Raw genomic sequence first — 18,895 nt, forward strand, 5'->3', positions numbered from 1 at the left:
ACCATTTCGTCGTGAATGTCAACATTAATCATGAATAGCAAGTCGTTAATAGTAATTTTTGGTAGTTTGTTGCTTCCGAGATAATTTTATTGAATTGCAAAATGCATATCTGCGAATTGATGAATTACAAAAAACTACTCCACTTCAAATCGTCAGCAACTTTAATTACATGCTTTGAAAACGGGCATCCAGGAGGAAAACACCAACACAATTCCTTTTATGCTGCATGGTAAGTAATGATATACGCGCAAATGCGATAAATCATTGTATGACTAAATCATTTTATTGACTGTAGCTGTGAAATAGTGCTACCATAATTTTCAAATTGTTCATTTAATAATAAGAAAATAAGTATTTGCGGTAATTTTTTTTACATTTTTATTTTTCTTAAGATTTTTACAGGGTTATAGAAACTGAAGGAGTGTGTTTCCGCGTCCCCTTACACCCATACGCTCGCAATATTTGCCCCCAATGACGAATGCATAGAAATAAAACAAATGGAAGTTTCAAATGATGCTGCAATTTTATTGAAGCGACATACACGGACACAGGAGCATCAGTTACTTTAGTTGATTGCATTGAATACATTGATTACTTTGTATTTCTTCCTGAGTTGCTTGCCAAATATTTATCATCCAGGCACTGTTTCGTTAATTTAAAAGAACCAGCTAACCTAATGCAAAGCTTCAAAGTTTACCTATTATTGTGAAGCTCATAGTCGACAACGTGAATATTTAGAATTTGTAATAGTGGTTTTTGAAACATGGAGTGTACGTTGGTGTTGCTGATTATAAGTCACAATATACACAAAATTAACTTAATAAATAAAATACGTCCTCATAGATTACAGGAATAGTACTCGAGACGAATTTTGAATTACCAAAATAATGAATTTGCACGTGAGAGCGAATCACGCCACAAAATTTTTCGAGTCAGAACTAATTGCGATTAAGTTGCTGAATTACGTCAATTGGGAGTATTCATGTTGTCTTTCTGTTGCTTCCTGCAACAAATAATGTCAAGGAATCTTTGGTATCGAGACCGGTTTTCGTTCTTCAATACTGGAGTAGTGTGACGCCAAGCATTGGAGTGATCGGTTGAAGCTTCGAATGAAAAATTCGAATTATAATGAATATTTGAATTATAATTTTTATTATCCGACATAATCGAAGGTTGAGCAGTTACTGGAGGCCTTGGTGCCAGCCGGCGTTGAGATTTCCGGTCGTATTTTGTACTCCGCGAAATAGACCGTGGGCTGTTTTGTGAGATAGCCGGTCGATGTACGGTTGCTATGTGGCGGGGATAGTTTTCGGTCTGTGGTGGAATAGTTTTATCAATACGCATTGAAGTTTCAAATTCGATGGATGAAGGACTTGAATTGCTGCTCGTTGCGACAGTAGAAGTCAGACTCTTCTCGAGTTGCTCCTCACATTCATGTACAGTAGGAACTGAAGGCCCGCGTTCATTATTTTGACGATCAGCACCAAATACTGGTCCGAATGAGTAAATACAGCTTGTTGCTCCTTCGGTGTTCACCATCTCGAATTGCTTTTCACTCGTACTCGCAGTAGAAAGTGTAGGGCCACATGCATAATTTTGGAGCGCTACATCAGGTACTGGCGGCATTCCAGTAGAGCTGCTCGTCGGAATGTTTCTCATTGCAGTTACTGTTCGCACCTCACACTCGCTGCTAGTAGAAACGAAAACCGCGGGAACATCATTCTGGGACTCTGCATCAGAGGCTGGTCCCTTGATTGAAAGGCCGCTCGGTGGAACAGCAGTCTCTACTACAACGTTGATTTGCTCTTTACAATCGTCTTCAGTAGAAACTGAAACGCCGTACACAAAATTTTGTGGTGCTGGATTTCGGGGTGCTAGCTTACAGGAACTGCGGCTCGGCGGCCCGTCGGTTTCCCACGCCATCTTCTTTTGCTTTATATGATCATCTAAACTAGTGACCGGAAGTGAACATGAGTAACATTGAGCATCAGAAACTGGCACCATGCCACAAGCTTTCATATCCTTTCTCGTGGTTTGTTTAGCATTGTTATCTGCGATTGATACCGTGCGGGTACTAGCATATTTTTGTATTGCTGCTTCAGGAGATATTCGCATGTAGTTTTTACTGCTCTTAGAAACGCCTGTTTTCAAAATTTTCTTGATTTTCTCTTCCCTGTCATCCACAGTAGAATCACAAAGCCCAGAAACATTATTTTGAGTGGCTGCGTCGGTGGTTAATCCCGTGTAGGAACTACTGCTCGTTGGAACAGTTTCCTTCAATACATTCTTGTTTTGTTTTTCACTACAAGGCACGGCAAATTCTGTGCAGAAATCGGCATTATTTTGGGGAACTGCATTACTGACTAGCGGTAAGTAGGCAGTGCCACTTGTCGGGAGAATACTTATAGGCATTTTCTCTGGTTGCTCTGCTAATTCATCCACTGTAGAAACGGAATGACCATGAAATAGTTTTTTAGGTTCGGAATTTGATACAAGTTCAGTGCCAATAAGGCTACTTGGCGGTACAGTTGCGTTCAATGTCTTATCGAATTGTTTCTCACTTTCATCCGCAGTGGAGACTGAAAGAGCAAAAATATTATTTAGGGGTTCCTCATTAGTGACTAGTCTCTTATCGGTACAGCTGCTCGTCGGAACTTCAGTCATCAAAACAACATTTATTTGCTCTTTACGCTCATCCACGGTTAAATCTGCAACAAAGAAACCATTATTTTGCTTGACAGTGTTGGCAGCCAGTTGATCGCTACAACTGCTGCTCGTTTGGATATCGGTCTCCAGCCCTTTGTTTTGCTCCTCACAATCCTCAACAGTGGCGCATGCATAGCCGCACGAATTACTTTGGGGCGTTGCATTAGACACTAGTCGCAAACAAGGACCACTGCTCCTGTTCCTTAGGACATCGGTCCACTCACTTTCATCCTCAGCAGAAACTGAAAGGTCGCGTATCTGCTTTAGGAGCACTGCATCAGCAACTGACTCCATTGATGACCTATGGCGGCTTATAATAATAGATTTCCTCATTTCTTTGTTTTGCTTCCTAAGGTCATCCAACGCGAAGTCAGAAATGTCACAAATGAAATTATGAGGCACTGATGAAGATACTGTTTGAACGAAAGAGTAACTGCTAACTGGGGCAGTGGAAGTCTTGGCCTTTTCGATTTCTTCCTCACAACTTCTATTTACTGTAGAAACTGAGTGGCCAGGAACATTATTCTGATGATCAATATCAGATACTATTCCAGTGTTGGAACTACTCGGTTGAACAGAGGCCTTCAACGCATACTTGCATTTCTCCTCACGAATAACCCTAGCAGACCCCGGACGACATTGAAAATAATTTTTTTCATTTTTATCATGAAATGATGGCATGACAGAATTGCTGACGATTTGTGAAGAATAAAAACACCCATAATTGCTCTGCTCCTCACCACTATCAACTGTGGAAGCCCAAGGGCAGCAAACATAATTTTGGAGCGCTACATCAGATACTAATTTTTCGCTGGAGAGACAACTTGGTGGTACGGCAATCTCCAATATTTTGATTCGCTCATGACCCCCATCCGCTGGTGAAACCGAGAAGTCACGAGCACCATTTTTTGAAGTTGCGTCAGATACTAGTCCCATGTCTGTGAGGCTACTTGGTGGCATAGCAGCATCCAGTATTTTTATTTGATCTTCGTCTCCATCCACTGTTGAAACCGAAATGTCCAGAACACAATTTTTTGGAGTTGAATCGGATACTAGTCTCATGTCAGAGAGGCTACTTGGTGGCATAGCAGCATCCAGTATTTTGATCTGATATTTGCTCCCATCCATTGTTGAAACCGAAAAGTCACGAGCGAAATTTTTTGAAGTTCCATCGGATACTACTCCCATGTCGGAGAGGCTACTTGTTGGCACCGCAGCTTTCAACATTTTCATTCGTTCATCAATCTTGTCCAATGCAGAAACCAAAAGGTTTCCTTGTGGTACAGCAGCCTCTAACATCTTTATTTGCTCTTCATTCTTGTTCAATGATGAAACCGGAAGGCCATGAACTTGATTTTGTGGCTTTGTATCAGATCCTAGGTCTTTGGCAAAGAGGTTGCTTGGCGGTAAAGCGGTCCCCAACTTCTTGATTAGCTCACCACTTGAATCCACAGTAGAAACTGAAAGACCACAAACGTGATTTTGGAGAGCTGAATCAGGGACTGATCTAATGCTAAAAAGGGAGCTTGTCGCCCCCATTTTGATTCGCTTCTCTCTCTTTTCCTTCTTAATAACTGGAAGGCCACAAATATGATTTTGGTGCACTGCCTCAGATACTTGTCTCATGGAGGGACTGCAGCTGCTTGTTCGAACAGCTGACTTCATCGCCTCCTGCTTTTCTTTGTCATACCTAGAAACAGAGAGACCGCACACACAGTTTTGTGATGCTACATCTGATTTGGGTCCCACGTCGGAGCTACTAATTGTTAGTGCAGCTATATCTAACCCGTTCCTGATTTGATTTTCAAACTCATCCACAGAAGGATATGAAAGACCACAAACATGATTGTAGGGCAATGCATGCAAAACAAGTCCAATGTCGGAACGGCTGTTCGTTGAAACTGCGCTCAATACTTTCTTGTTTCGCTTCTTAGGTTTATTTCCGGAATAGACTTCGGAGCCACAAACTGGATTTGGAGGCGCATCTTCGAAGAGTAGACTAGTGCCAGAACAGCTGCTTGTTAGAACAGTGGTCCTTATTTCCGCATTAATTTGCTCCTGACATACTCTTTCGGTCCACTGGTAGGGACATTCTATGTTTTGAGCTGTATTAAACTTAAAACATTTGTAGGATTCGAATTTTGCTTCCTTCCCGTCCTTTCTTGTATGTCTTTTATGACTGGCAGTGTTTGCAAGAGAATGGTTGTTAGCAACCGCCTTACTATTCAAATAAAGCCACTTAATATCGGAATAATTTACTTCGATCGCGATCTGCAGCTCATGAGGACCCCAGCTAACTTTGTTCATGCAGTGCGAAGCGTGGCGAAAACCGGTCCAGGATTTTGTCATCGGAGAATCATCCGATTCCAAGTCAACTTTCTTCAAGATTCTGTCATAGTTATTTCTAGTAAACACAACTCTGGTGAAGCTTCTGGCGTTATAAATAGCCTGGTCGATTAGGTAAAGGTTCGGCCCTAATTTCTGATTTACGGTCTCCCACTTGATGGTGAAGCTGACGTTGCCGTAGAAATTGTGCCGATAACTGGGATGTGATGGAGCGAACCACAGCACCTGAAAATTTTCGAGTCATATAAAATAGACTCTTATTTGGAAATTCCGAATCCAAAAATGATTGTTTTATATGGATAACAACAAGCTTGGAATCCCTTTTGAAAGGGAGTTTCTGCAATGACATTAAAAATGTACAAATTATAGTTTTATGCGTAATTTTGATTCAATTTTTATTTCGAGTTCAAACCTGAATTATTGGGTTAATTCTTACCAATAAATATCCATCGCAATTTATTGGTTGATTTGACCTTAATGAATGTACGAAAATGAGGAACCGTTTGATGCTTAGAGATTCTTTGAGCCTCTTGCACACTAGCATATTACAGCGCTAAGCTAACGATATAGCCTCCGCAAGAAATAGGTTGGCTCGTGGTTGTCGCGGTCAACTGGTGAACTTTGTATAATGTACGAAATAATAAATGTCCGTGTAGTATTTTGAATGAATACTATGATATTAAATTTTAGGATTAATTGTAAAAACTTTTTTTTCCATTGGCTGAAACAATATTCTCCGGAGGCCGAAAAATTACAAATTTTACAGATATTCGTTGAAATTTAATCCGGAGATTTTTTGACCCCAATGTTCGGCTTCAACAATATGTAATGGTTGGAAAAATAGTGTTGTGCTCTAACTGCTTTCAATATAGGTTAATGGTACATGACCGTTCATTATAAATATATACTGGATAAGTCGCTTCAATTGCAACTGCTCATCAGTAGTAACTGAGTAATAACATATTGAGTTAATATTGAGCTATGGCTGAAGTGCACTGATCTCAATGGAAATTTTACTAAAAGACCAAGAGATAATGGATACAAAAAAATCAGATAATCAAATTTGATAGTAATAAAAACCGATGACCACGCACCCGTTGTCGCAGTCTCACGTGGCTGTTGGTGAGCGGTTGCGGCACGAGCATCTTCGTGCGGGCGGCTGCTTCGAAGTCGTCGAAATGAACGCACCGGCTGATATCATCAAGATCAGCATACTTAGGACTGTCTAGAGGCTTCACTGGTTGAAAACTTGTCTTTTTAACCATTCTTCATTTGAAATTTTACAACTGAAATAGAATTTGTTCCGTAGAAGTTAGTTTCAGAACTTGCTAGAAGCGAAACCGTTAGATATTGTAAATAATATCAAAAGAAATCACAATGTTGTCTTAAGTGAAATTGTAAGCAAATATTTTTCTACCCGAATCTTGGACGATAGCATCCAGGTCGCTATTATCATCCAGGTCATTATGACCTTGTTGTTTCTTTGGCCGACGGTTCTGCTGAATGGCGGCTCATATATACATATATATATATATATATTATGTGCCGCCATCCTGTACCAGAGTGCCAACCCCTATGGTTCCGAATAACATCATCCTATACCATGTATCCATCCAAGCCAATCATAGCGAAGGCTTATCGCGCTCAAGAAGGCTATCATGCAATAACCTGCGTCTATTAACCATTAGTTATTAAGATTTCGTTAATAGCATGAAAACATGCAGCTGTCAAAGAACGGTGGTGGGAAATGCAACGCAAACCAATTAACACACGAAAGTCGTATGTAACACTAACATTTTTTTCTTTAATTGAGATAAATATACAAAATAATGCAGGTTCTGAAGCGTGCAGGCGAAGCGTAAATTTCATGTTCAAGAAGGAATTGAAACGTGACGCAAGATAGGCAGTAGACTTCAGCAGAATGATAGGCATACAAATTGACATTGCAACGTAGAATGCAGCCAACATTTAAGAACGTCCGATTATTGAAACTAGTTATTTGAATACTGACGTTTAGAATATTTCTACACATATGTTTCATTAACCTTGATCACATCAAAATAGATAAATTTTGAGTCATTTAAGTACTTCGATGTTATTCTTCATGTCGCATTTTTCTTAAATTTTCTAGTAGATTTGATTGATTGATTGATTTTTATTCACATTGATTGATTGATTTTTATTTATTTGTTATATTTTTTCTTGAAATTTAATACAGTTCATGTTAAGTAGCTGTTCTGTGAGTAAAACAAATAAGAGTCTGCAATTCGGAAATCGTTGGAAATTTTTTATTCAGCGAACCTATGGATAGTTTGGCACCTGGTTTCCAACTATTGCAACAGTCTGCCAATTCGGCATGTTACCTTGATCGGTTTGGTACTAACGCAATTCATACACAGTCATTCTTACATACACACCACAGTCATTCTTAGACTTCCAGAGAATAAGATTGAAATTATGGATTTCTTTGTGTAAGTATATCTTATTAAAATAACAACGGGAAACCTGTTGCGACTTGCATTAGGCCCCAGATTCCATTTAATATCTTTAATATAACCTTTACAAAGTTGGTCTTGCAATGTCATTCCATGATATTGCATAGCTAACGGTTTTAAATTCTACTACGAAACCATCAACCACGTATATCCTTCGTTTTTATGTGTACCTTGAAATAACAATTTTCCGCCGCTTTGACATTTTTGGCTGTTTTCCGATGCTCAATGTTAATTTTGGATTTTATTTCTATCGTCTGTCAGGAAAACGCTGTAGTTTCAAATAATGCACTGTTGGTCACAATGTTTGCGCCTGAAAAAATATATGTTAGGTTCTTGTGATATTAACTGTAAACCTTGACAGCACGAATGATAAAGATTAAAACTTAGATCAATTGCTATGGGAAAATCAAGACGGCTTAGATTTATTAGCCAAACATCATTCAGGTTTCCAACTTGATCTGCAAACCTTCCATCATGAACCTAAATTTCCAACGAATGCAAGAATAACTTAATAAGAAATAACTTTTAGGAATACAATTAAAAACGTCCACCACTAGATCAGGGGTAAAAATGGAAGTCGGTGATAAGATATGCCACGATAAACAACATTCATGCTGCAATACGAATACATCTACCCCATACCAGGACTGAACACACACATGAGACATGCATAAATTTCAGTAATATAAATAGAATAACTATAGGCTATTTCACAAGATAACCCCAACTGGAGTTGTAGGGAATGTATTAGAAAATATTTTGTCTTGCATGATTGACAGAGAAGAAAGAACAACGGTTAAGTAAGCTGTTATACAAAAAAGTGGATGCACTAAATCATCGGGCACTAAAAACTCTCCAGTTTCACATTAAGTCTTTCTGCACTTTGGGGTTCGAGAGCAAATGGAAGCTGCTTTTTGGTGCAGCTGCACGCCGAAGTGCTGTCTTCTGTATTGCTTACTGCACTGCACTAGTGGCCTTCATACTGGCTGTTGTAAAATGTTATCTCGGTGGAACAAAATCTGCAAGAAGCTGATAGCAGAACTCTGAATATGTAGTATATTATACTTCACGGTCGGTAATGTCAAATATCTCAATATTCGAAGCTTGTGTGGGAAATAACGAGCGAAGTTAAAAAAGGAAAATTTTCATACATTTAACGTAAAATAGGTCCGAAAATCACGTTAGAACCCATATAACCGAAGACCCATACTTGACTTCAATTTGTTAGCATCTGATTGTTGTCCGCCTTTCTGAAGAAAATTCTAAGAAGAAAAAAAGCATCAGAGCTAGGGCAGTGATGACAACTCTCTGACAGCAGTCATGCAGAGAAAGAGAGATTTTTTTTCCTCATCGGGTGAAGCTTTTCGATGATGAGTTTGACGTATTATACTCGTATAATGTTTGCGAAATAATTAGTGACATAGTTCATTTTCATTTATATCATGCCGATTATTGAATTCAATTGATCAATGTCTTCAATTAGCGAGCAATGGCATTGTTCAATCTCCACGCGTAGAGTCATTAGTGTTTTCAGATAATGTACGTAATCACCATGTGTTGCGCAACTCTCATACTTATTGTCAACCCTCATCCGTCCTGGTACCCTGTTCTGTCAATCTAACATGCTTACTATTGATGGCGCATACGTCCAAGACGATAACGATAACTTCGGTCAGGTCCCAAATTATGCCAGTGAGTCATGCAAAGGAATTTGAGATGCTGAGCGACGCGATGCAGTGGAGCGAATTACGAAATACTCGTGGAACTTGCAGCAGAAAAGGTTGATGACGAATCTATTTTTCGGTGGTTTTGTATTGACTAATTTGTAGCTCCTACGAAATTGTTTCAAGGAGAACATCAAGAATAGAGCGTATTTTGTGTGTGAATGAATATAATTTTTATATTATTATAATTAACCGTTGAAGTCATCTCTACCATGTTGGATTAAACAATAAACGAATTTCTGTTAATTTGAGCTCCAAATTAGCATGAATAAAGCGGAAATATATTTTTTCCATAATTTATGTACCAATTTAAGAGTACGCAAACATCCGTCGTTATGCCGGGAAAACAGAGATTAAAAAAAAATTAAAAATTCAGCCGTCAGAGTTTTACCCATTACCGGACTGTAACTGTGGTCGTAAACCAAATTCCATACACGCTCTCTATTATTTCTAATGACTCATGGATGATTCTGTATACCGTAATGCAGAAAATTATCTTAAAATTTAATATTTTCCATTTTTTCGCATTGCAGAGCCTATTTACAAGTTTGTGAAAGTATACAATCGTTACATTTCTCTTCGTGCACAGTTATCCGAGAAATTCATTTCTAATGAACTTATAAAATCTATTTTCCGTAGATATTTCTGTACAACGAAAGGTAACTTTGGACTCTTATTCAAGTTCATATTTTCTAACCAGTCACATTGAAAAAGTACGTCACATTCGCTGAATGTTTTTTAAATTGTTTGCTTCTTGTTAGGCATCAATTGATAGACCGCTAAAGACTAACTACGGAAAATGGTGCAACATGGCCCCTACAGACGCAAAATATTATATAGTTGGTGCAGCATATATTCGAAGTTGAAAAATGACACAATATATGCTGCGCAACGATTAGATATGGCCCACAGGCGCTCAATACTATTGCGCAAAACAAAATATTGCCCAATATAGTATTGTGGGTCCATGTGCCTGCCTAAACGATGGAAAATGCCACTTATAAGTATGGCCCACAGGCGCTCAATACTATTGCGCAAAACAAAATATTGCCCAATATAGTATTGTGGGTCCATGTGACTGCCTAAACGATGGAAAATGCCACTAAGTATTGCCCACAGGCGCTCAATACTATTGCGCAAAACAGAATATTGCCCAATATAGTATTGTACGTCTATGTGACTGCCTAAGCGATGAAAAATGCCACTAGACATGGCCCACAGGCGCTCAATACTATTGCGCAAAACAGAATATTGCCAATATAGTATTGTGCGTCTATGTGACTGCATAAACGATGGAAAATGCCACTGAGCCCCGAAATGCCACGAGCATGATTGTGATGATCAGCATTGGAGAACAATTCAACGCTGGAATTGCCAATTTCTGTGAGCCCCGAAATGCCATGAGCATGATTATGATGATGAGCATTGGAGAACAATTCAACTCTGGAATTGCCTATTTCTGTGAGCCCCGCAATGCCACATGCATGATTGTGATGATGAGCATTGGAGAACAATTCATTTCTGGAATTGCCTATTCTTGCAAGGATTGCTCGATAAAACTGTTTAAAGAAGCTTCTTTTTGCCAGAAATACAGCCACTGCTATTGCTGCCGGCAATATATATGAATTCCAGCCCTTCTTCACCCTGGGTCTTGGAGCTGGACGCTCTGAAGATATAGCAAGAGTTGAAAGTATGTTCGGTGAAGTCGCAAGACAAGCAGAATAATTTTCTGAAGGAATTTTAACTCGATCTAAATGAGTACGTTTGGATTTTACAGCAGGAGTTGGAAGAGTTCGTGGTGAAATTGTTTCAGAGTGTTGAACTGTAGGTAGTGGAGAAGTTCCAGTATGACTCGAAGGTGTACGTTTGGAACTTTGGACCGGAACTGAAATTGGTGCAGCAAAGGTTGAAAACGAACTAAGTCCCATGCCGGAATGGCTTATTTCTGGATTAACTGTCGCCAATAAAGTCTTCATGTTCACTTTACACTCACGTATATTCCATTGGTAAGGACACGCACTATTTTGGGCCGTATTGAATTTGAAACATTTATAAGACTGGAATTTGGATTCCTTCCCGTCTCGCCTATTGTGTTCCCCATCGCTTGGAGTGTTCGCAAGAGAATGGTTGTTCGCAATCGCTTTACAGTTATTATAAAGCCACTTGACTATATCATCGTCCACTTCGATTGCGATCTGCAGCTCGAGAGGACCCCAGCGAACTTTGTTCGTGCAATGCGAAGCGTGGCGGAAACCAGACCAGGATTTTGTCATGGGGGAATCTTCAGAATTCAAGTCAACTTTCTTCAACATTGAATCATAATTATTTTTTGTGAACACAACCCGTGTGTAACTTCTTGCTTTATAAATGGCCTGGTCGATTAGGTACAGGTTCGGCCCTAATTTCTGTTGCACGGCCTCCCACTTGATGGTGAAGCTAACGTTGCCGTAGAAATTGTGTTTGGAGCTTGACTGTGATGGAGCGAACCACAACACCTGAAAATAGTTGAACAATTAGAAAAATTTGAATAAGTACGAATAATATCGCTTTAGGAGCAACTCAGATTAGGTAATGGTACCAAATACACTAAATAAGTTTCATGATTAATAATCCTCATCCCGAGCAGGTCGTTCATGATTCATTGTGACAATCATAAGTCCATCAGTTCTCTTCTCCACAGCTTACAATGATAAATTTATTTAGATAGCATAAAGTGAAAACATTATTTAATAAATCAGCATATATCAAGTTGGAAAAACAACGTTGCAAAACCCATGTTTCAAAGCAACACACCACGGCTGAAATGTTTTTTTTTAATCTCTCATACTTAAAATTTCGGCAACTATTATCAATGATATATGAATCACAATAAATTGAATTTTCTGCAGCTTACGAGCACGCTACTGTTGTCTGTTGGTGAGCGGTTGCGGCACGAGCATCTTCGTGCGGGCGGCTGCCTCGAAGTCGTCGAAATGAACGCACCGGCTGATATCATCAAGATCAGCATACTTAGGACTGTCTAGAGGCTTCACTGGTTGAAAACTTGTCTTTTTTACCATTTTTAATCAGCGAATTTTAAGGTACAACAAAACTTATTTCGTCGTAATTAATTTCTCGTGAGGCGTGAAGGGAAACCGTTAGGTACATATTGCAAAATAATATCATAATAATATCACATTCTTCTCTTAGAGTAAAATCGTTTGAATGAATTTAATGTCTTTCTATATACTCACATCATACATGAGAACATCCGCGTCGTTATTTTTTGATAAAGGCCATCATTATGACTGTGCTGTTGTTTCTTGTCCCGACGGACATGCTGGGTGGCGACTAATGTGATGCCACATTAGTAGCCTCCTAATTACTAATGTTATGCCAGCACTTGAGACCCAACCACACCCTCCAGGCAACTAACGTTAAAGAAACGTTGATTAAAAGTTCTTTGCAATAAATTAGGTCGTAGTAAATGTTTTTTCAATGTCATTTGCCTGGAGGGATATGTAGTCCCGAATGATTCAACCCTAGGATCCTAGGGCTTAAATGTAGTAAAACTGAGTAATTCCTTAATACATTGTCCAATATAATTAATGTGAAAATAATCATCTCTGAAATAAATCATCTCTGCCCCATGTTTTCGTTTCTTACTTTACGCCCTTTTGTCCAGTAATTACAATAGACATTCATTCTGAGATACTGCATCGCTTTTACGTACTCGTCGTTGGAGACTTTTGTGTCCTTTGGAAAGCAGTTGCGGCACAATCATCTGCAGGCGCACCGCCTCTTCGTAGTCGTCGAAATGAACGCATCGGCTGATTTCAATCAAATCAGCGTACGTGGGATTGACTAGATGCTGCGCGGTTTGATAACACGTCCTTACCATTATCGGTTCAATTATTTACTACTTATTTCTAACTTGCAGAGCTAGAAGTGAAAGTGTGTGAATGGGGAATAGTTATTCGAAATTAGCCTTCACTTAATTCTACAATGAATACACGAACATGTCTAAGACGGAAAACGGCAATGAGGGGGGACAGTTTTAACTTTTCGAAATCAACCAACTTCCAGAAGCTCTCCATGCTTTATAATTCCTCATAAATTGTTCATTACAGCTCAATGCGGCGTTTATTCCTAGCATTCACAGCGTTTAATGTGTTTCATCGTCCTGCCGGACTTTGCTACAAATTTTTACCATATTTAATTATTGTTTTACATCTATTCACAATTTTCAGAAAAATTCACCAAAAATATACACATAAGTACATAATGTGCTCATTATGACCACGTACAGCTTGCCCTCATACTCAGTACTCACCAACACAAACCATTGTCCCCGATACACTGCACAGGCAACCTATCACGAATGATGACGCATTTGTCGAAAACGATAACGATAACAATAACTTCGGTCAACTCCTTACAAATTCCGCTGTGAGTCACTCCGAACGAATTTGTGATATATAGAGACTAATAGAGTGATGCAACGCAGCCCAGTTATTTTAGAGAAGAACTTTAGGGCAAAAGGTTGATGACAAAGCTAAATGCAGAAATTTACTTGTTGCTCTCACTAGAATTTTTTGCAGAATGTCAGGCGACGCGATATGTATTTCTATTAGTACGACGAAGTTGAGTATCTTCAGATGTAATTATTTGGATACCAATAGTAGATAACCATTTATTAGTTTTTCTACCTCGCTTGAAAAACATTTACAAAAGAGGGAAAAGACCACTCGGGAAGAAGGAAGTTCCAGAACCACGTTGTTGCTAAGGATTTATTTGACTGCAGACAGATATCGTCGTCAAGGGCCTGAAACAAAAGGACTTTAGGAGCAGGTTGAGTATATATGCTCACCGAAATTTACTTCACTGGGTTGTTAGAAGTTTACCGTAACATGAACAACACTGCAGCACCTAACATTCAGGTACGATCGAATGGTTAGGCAATGTGAGGTTTAAATATGCATGCAAAGGCTGTTTAGATATAGCAGTTATTCCTAAATGTACGGTTGTTTTAATAAGACCATCGACAACGGCTGTTTAAAGGTCACGCACTTATTCATCGGAGCACTGATACAGAGGGGTTGTCCTTTAAGCTATCGGGAGCTGGTACGCATAATAGTTTATCACTCAGGCCACGGTCTTTCCATGATGTCAGCTCACTCTGCGTGATTGGAGAGACGCTCGCTGTCATAACTCATAAGGGATATTTTATCTTGCAGTGGAATTTAGGAAATTTTAAGGTTAGAATTCGAGTAATCGTCCGTCCCTCTTTGCGTATCCTGCATGACTAGATGCCTCTGATTATCGTTCATCTGCCCTCATTTGGGCCAGCTGATGCACGATGCTGTTGCTTGCTTCTCGCCGCTGGTAGTGTTGCATGGGAGGTCGATCTGGGATTGTGTCGCTCGCTCACCATGTCGGATGAAAAATAAAATAATGTGCTTGAGAGGAAACTATTTCACCTCACCTTACAGATTAAATTTTATGTGCCTTCATTGTATCCTGATGTGTCAATTTCGAGTGAATTTTCCACGTTAAAAGTTATTAAGTTATATATATTATTTCTAGAAAGTAAGTGCAGAAAAGATTCACACAATCACTGCGCATCTACTCTGGCAAGCACATTCTTATATGCACATTGCATATCAATGATCATGGTTGAACTAGTTCAACCATGATCATTGATGACGTGTCCGCTTTTCACCACAACGATAATTACGGTCAACTCCCTACACATTCAACTGTAACTTTTGAGATGCTGAATGATTCAATGCAGTCTAGCAAGTTGAGAAATCTAGAGTGCAGTTGACGAGGTTGATGTAGAACGTCGTTTCGTAAGGAGAGACGAACTTAATATTAGTTATTTTATACAGAATGTCAATAACACGGAAGGTATAGTACGTATTAGTGAGATTGCAAAAATATGTGCAATATGAATTTCATTTGAAGTTAGTACTTTGAAGTTCTGTCTGTTGATTTAAATTCAACTGCAGATTTTTTTCATGAGCAATAACGTTTCGTTACAGCGAGAAATGTGTTTTTAATGGAGGAAAATGGAACTTCAGACAAAAGAATTTTCAAACGGCATTTGATTGTATATGCAATTAATTAAGTTGTAGATAATGCATATAAACGCCAGTTTGTCAACATGAAAGTGTTTGTAAAATATAATTTATATTCATACGGCATTGTTCGGAGACTTGGAAAATTTCAATGATTAATTTTTTATTATATGTAATCTACTGAATAATATCATATAAATCGGACTATATGAACGAAAATTAAAAGAGAATATAGAATCAAAATTATCGAACAAATCTTACACGACTCATCGTTGGGTACAACTTCTTCAACAAGTAGGGTACCACGAGACCTCAACCCGTCCATAAATACATATCTTTAATAAACCTTGCGCAATGACGTTGTTTCTTTGTTATGGAACGAGTTATATATATCAAGCGTCAGCAATGGGTAAAAGTCATCTATAAAATTTATTCGTAGTAACTAGGTGCAAGTACATTTTCATATACGTGATTTTATTATTTGAACCACGTTTAGATATTTGCTGATGCTCCGACTACAATCTAGTAACGGGTGAAAGTTGCGGGCTTTAATCATAAAAGAAGAAGAATGTTTTAGTTTTCATAATAAATTAATGCTGGATGCTCCGGAATGTTTTAGCTGTAAATAGAAATATTTACTACTACTTATAAATACATGTATCAACGAATGAGTTCCTTGCATACCACATGCGCATAAAAGTAAAAAAAATCTTCTCTGACCGGCTGATTTTTCAATTTTCCATACCTTATTGCAATAAAATAATTATTAAATATTCAAACCATGGAGATTTCTGAGTAGGCTATAGGCATAAGTCTATACTATAAATTTACAAAAACAAAAAAAAAAAAAAACGTTTGAAGTCCTAACACAAATTTGAGAGATGTTCATCTCCTTCACACGAGGACAGATGATCTCAACGGGTTTTCGTGACGGGAATACCCCCAAAAATCAAACAAGTCAGTGCAAAACATGCCAACAAGACAATAGCTATCACGAAATTTTTGAATTCAGGATCACTGTCATTTTGGTTCGCGTAAAGTGTTGGCGCTGCTGCTGCAGGGGTTGAAATTAAGTTGGAATTTGCAACTTGTCCCACTCTGAGACGGGTCGTCGGAGCATCGGGCCCTAACAACTCTTTGATGCGCTTCTCACTCTCTCGAACAGTCCATGCGTATGGACACTCACGGTTCTGAGCAGAATTGAACTTATAACATGAGTGGGGACTGAATTTGGATCGCATTCCATCCCGCCTGATGTGGTCTTTGTAACTTGAGATGTTAACGTAATAATGGTTGTTGGCGACAGGCTTGCAGTTCAAGTAAAGCCATTTCGCGTCAGCATCAGTAACATCGATCGCGATCTGCAGCTCGTGGGGACCCCGGCGTACATTGTTCATGCAGTACGAAGCGTAGCGGAAACCAGACTCTGATCTCATCAAGGGTGATCCCCGTGAATCAAGCTTAACTTTTTCTAGTATTGCGTCATAGTTCTGTTTAGTGAAGACTACACGAGTGAAACTTCTTGCGTTACAAATATCCTGGTCGATAAGGTAGAAGTTCGGCCCCAGCTTCTGTTGCACGGTCTCCCACTTGATGGTGAAGCTGACGTTGCCGTAGAAATTGTGCTCCGAGCTGCAGTGAGCTGGAGCGAACCACAGCACCTAAGAATACAGCGAGTAAAAATGTGAATTAAATGCAGGGTTATATATTTTTTCTACAACTATTCCACTTTGACTCAATAAAAACTATTCTTCAACAATTGACTAGTTTTATTTTAGATTTTTAATTATGTGTTTATTGAAATATTGTGTAAAAACAGATTTCATGAATTAAATGAATATTAAAAACTTAAGTTAATCGATTTAGTTGCGGATCGTTCATCAGAGCTCCTAATGAAAAGTGTGTGATGATAATAGTTGAGGTAATTTATATCAGAAATGACCAGATGATAATCGTCAAGTCTTCATACAAATGAATTAGTAGCAGGTTAGCCCGGCGTAGCCCAAGATAGATAATCCCTGTTATATCAGAGTTTATATTTTTGAAACTAAAGTACCATAAGTAAAGAGAGCCCCGTTCGTGCAAACTCACATTCAGCAAGGATTTTCCGTTTAAGAACCTTTTAAAATGCAGAGGAAACATATTTGTGAATAAAATAAGCACTTACCAAATGAAAATCCAATTTTAATTTTGCCGCTCCCCTTCATTCTTCAATGTCATAGAATTCCACCATTATAAATAAAATTGTGAGATTAAATCCCGATACTAAAAGTATTTTAGTGATACAAATAAATATAAAATTTTAGTAAAATGTAAAACTTACCTTCAAAGGTAGTTTGCTTTTGTGGCGGTAAATAAGTGGTTGAGGCACAAGCATTTTAAAGCGGACGGCCTCTTCGAAGTCGTCAAAATGAACGCATCGGCTAATTTCAACCAAATCATCGTACGAAGCGTCCAGAGGCTTGACATTTTGATAACTTGCATTAGTTACCGTTATCATTTGCTCCTTTTCGATGAAAAACGGATCCATGGCACTATAAATCTGCGCGTCGAAGGGGAAGTTTTAATATGACCTTAGTAGAACATGTTAACCTTTACAGCTGCTTTACTGGGATGTTGAATTATAATTTTACCACTGATTAAAATCGTATTACAAAACCGACAGAATCCATAAAATGAAGATAAAAAGTGTTCAGTAAAAATTTTCTTTAATCATAATATCAATGGCGTGAATTAGAAAACTGTTTTGTCAAAAAAGCATCTAAAAATAAATTAAATGTTAACTACAGTTAAATAAGCGAAGAGGCAAAATAGAGAAATATTAATTACTGTCTGACAAACCTGTACAATTAAAATTTATATACTACTTTACAATTACGAAGTAGAAAAGCATACCCTACATTTCTACCAAATTAACGTGCCTACGCAAACATTTTAGAAGTATCTTGATTAAGATTTTGAAAAGGCTTAGTTGAAATTTTCGTGAATCCAATATATAAAGCTACTTACATTTTTCCCATCCAGATATAATGTGAAAACATGTAAACCTGATGTGAATAAACATTTAATTCAAAATAATAAAATAGTACCGGAATAGTATAATAAGCAGAATTCAAAAATGTTGTACGCCTTTTTCTTGGCGGTAACTCCTTCAAAGGTTGAAATTTTATTAAGGCATTGAATAAATAAATGAATCACCTGTAAATCAACATCTAAATAAACGACGGTTTCTATACAAGATTAATTCAGGAAAACCTTAAATTACGATATGTGGCATCATAAATGAGAACATGATTCGGATGAACCTTTCCCACTTATAGGAACACATGCTTTTGAAATAAGTCTTATCGATCATAAACCATTGACATTGGAAGCCATAAAGATTAACAATAATTAAATCGAGGGTATTTACAGGAATAGACTGCTTTTAATGGCATGGAAAGAAATTATTCAACCTAAAATATACATTCTTGCTAGGCACCTATAATTAATCTGTAAGGTCCTGATCTTATAAAACATTTGCAGCACCACAATCATACTCACCGTCTATCGGCAAATGTTCAAG

At 38.3% G+C, this 18,895-nt stretch overlaps 3 protein-coding genes across 4 annotated transcripts; all 3 read right to left on the reverse strand.

Annotated features, from left to right (window-relative positions):
• Window positions 1-523: 523 nt before the first annotated feature.
• Window positions 524-6,317, reverse strand: LOC108665551. Its single transcript, XM_047881195.1, has 2 exons — window positions 6,147-6,317; window positions 524-5,277 (listed from the first exon to the last, which is right to left on the reverse strand). The coding sequence occupies exons 1-2, from the start codon at window positions 6,315-6,317 to the stop codon at window positions 967-969; spliced, it is 4,482 nt and encodes a 1,493-aa protein (XP_047737151.1). The 3' UTR covers window positions 524-966.
• A 3,117-nt stretch (window positions 6,318-9,434) lies between these two features.
• LOC108665556 lies at window positions 9,435-12,382 on the reverse strand. The gene is made up of 2 exons (XM_018152322.2): window positions 12,165-12,382; window positions 9,435-11,766 (listed from the first exon to the last, which is right to left on the reverse strand). The coding sequence occupies exons 1-2, from the start codon at window positions 12,276-12,278 to the stop codon at window positions 10,456-10,458; spliced, it is 1,425 nt and encodes a 474-aa protein (XP_018007811.1). The 5' UTR covers window positions 12,279-12,382; the 3' UTR covers window positions 9,435-10,455.
• A 3,126-nt stretch (window positions 12,383-15,508) lies between these two features.
• LOC108665560 lies at window positions 15,509-18,895 on the reverse strand. Of its 2 annotated transcripts, none has more exons than XM_018152329.2 (3): window positions 18,874-18,895; window positions 17,654-17,872; window positions 15,509-16,991 (listed from the first exon to the last, which is right to left on the reverse strand). In XM_018152329.2, exons 2-3 carry the CDS (start codon window positions 17,858-17,860, stop codon window positions 16,245-16,247), a joined length of 954 nt encoding a protein of 317 aa, XP_018007818.1. In that variant the 5' UTR covers window positions 17,861-17,872; window positions 18,874-18,895; the 3' UTR covers window positions 15,509-16,244. The 2 variants fall into 2 exon arrangements, with proteins under 2 accessions (XP_018007818.1, XP_018007817.1); XM_018152328.2 differs by having other exon boundaries at window positions 18,340-18,887.

The sequence above is a fragment of the Hyalella azteca genome, unplaced genomic scaffold (assembly GCF_000764305.2).
Source record: "Hyalella azteca isolate HAZT.00-mixed unplaced genomic scaffold, Hazt_2.0.2 contig7278, whole genome shotgun sequence".
In the NCBI taxonomy this organism is placed as follows: domain Eukaryota; kingdom Metazoa; phylum Arthropoda; class Malacostraca; order Amphipoda; family Hyalellidae; genus Hyalella; species Hyalella azteca.

Bases quoted from the DNA above. Each gene is read 5' to 3' on its own strand.
- LOC108665556 (XM_018152322.2), bottom strand. From the start codon at position 12,278: ATGCTGATCTTGATGATATCAGCCGGTGCGTTCATTTCGACGACTTCG. The intron at 11,767-12,164 runs GTAAGCTGCAGA...AACTATTTTCAG, and splicing joins CAGACAACAGTAGCGTGCTC to GTGTTGTGGTTCGCTCCATC.
- LOC108665551 (XM_047881195.1), bottom strand. From the start codon at position 6,317: ATGGTTAAAAAGACAAGTTTTCAACCAGTGAAGCCTCTAGACAGTCCT. The intron at 5,278-6,146 runs GTGCGTGGTCAT...GAAAATTTTCAG, and splicing joins ACGTGAGACTGCGACAACGG to GTGCTGTGGTTCGCTCCATC.
- LOC108665560 (XM_018152329.2), bottom strand. From the start codon at position 17,860: ATGGATCCGTTTTTCATCGAAAAGGAGCAAATGATAACGGTAACTAAT. The intron at 16,992-17,653 runs GTAAGTTTTACA...CTGTATTCTTAG, and splicing joins AAAGCAAACTACCTTTGAAG to GTGCTGTGGTTCGCTCCAGC.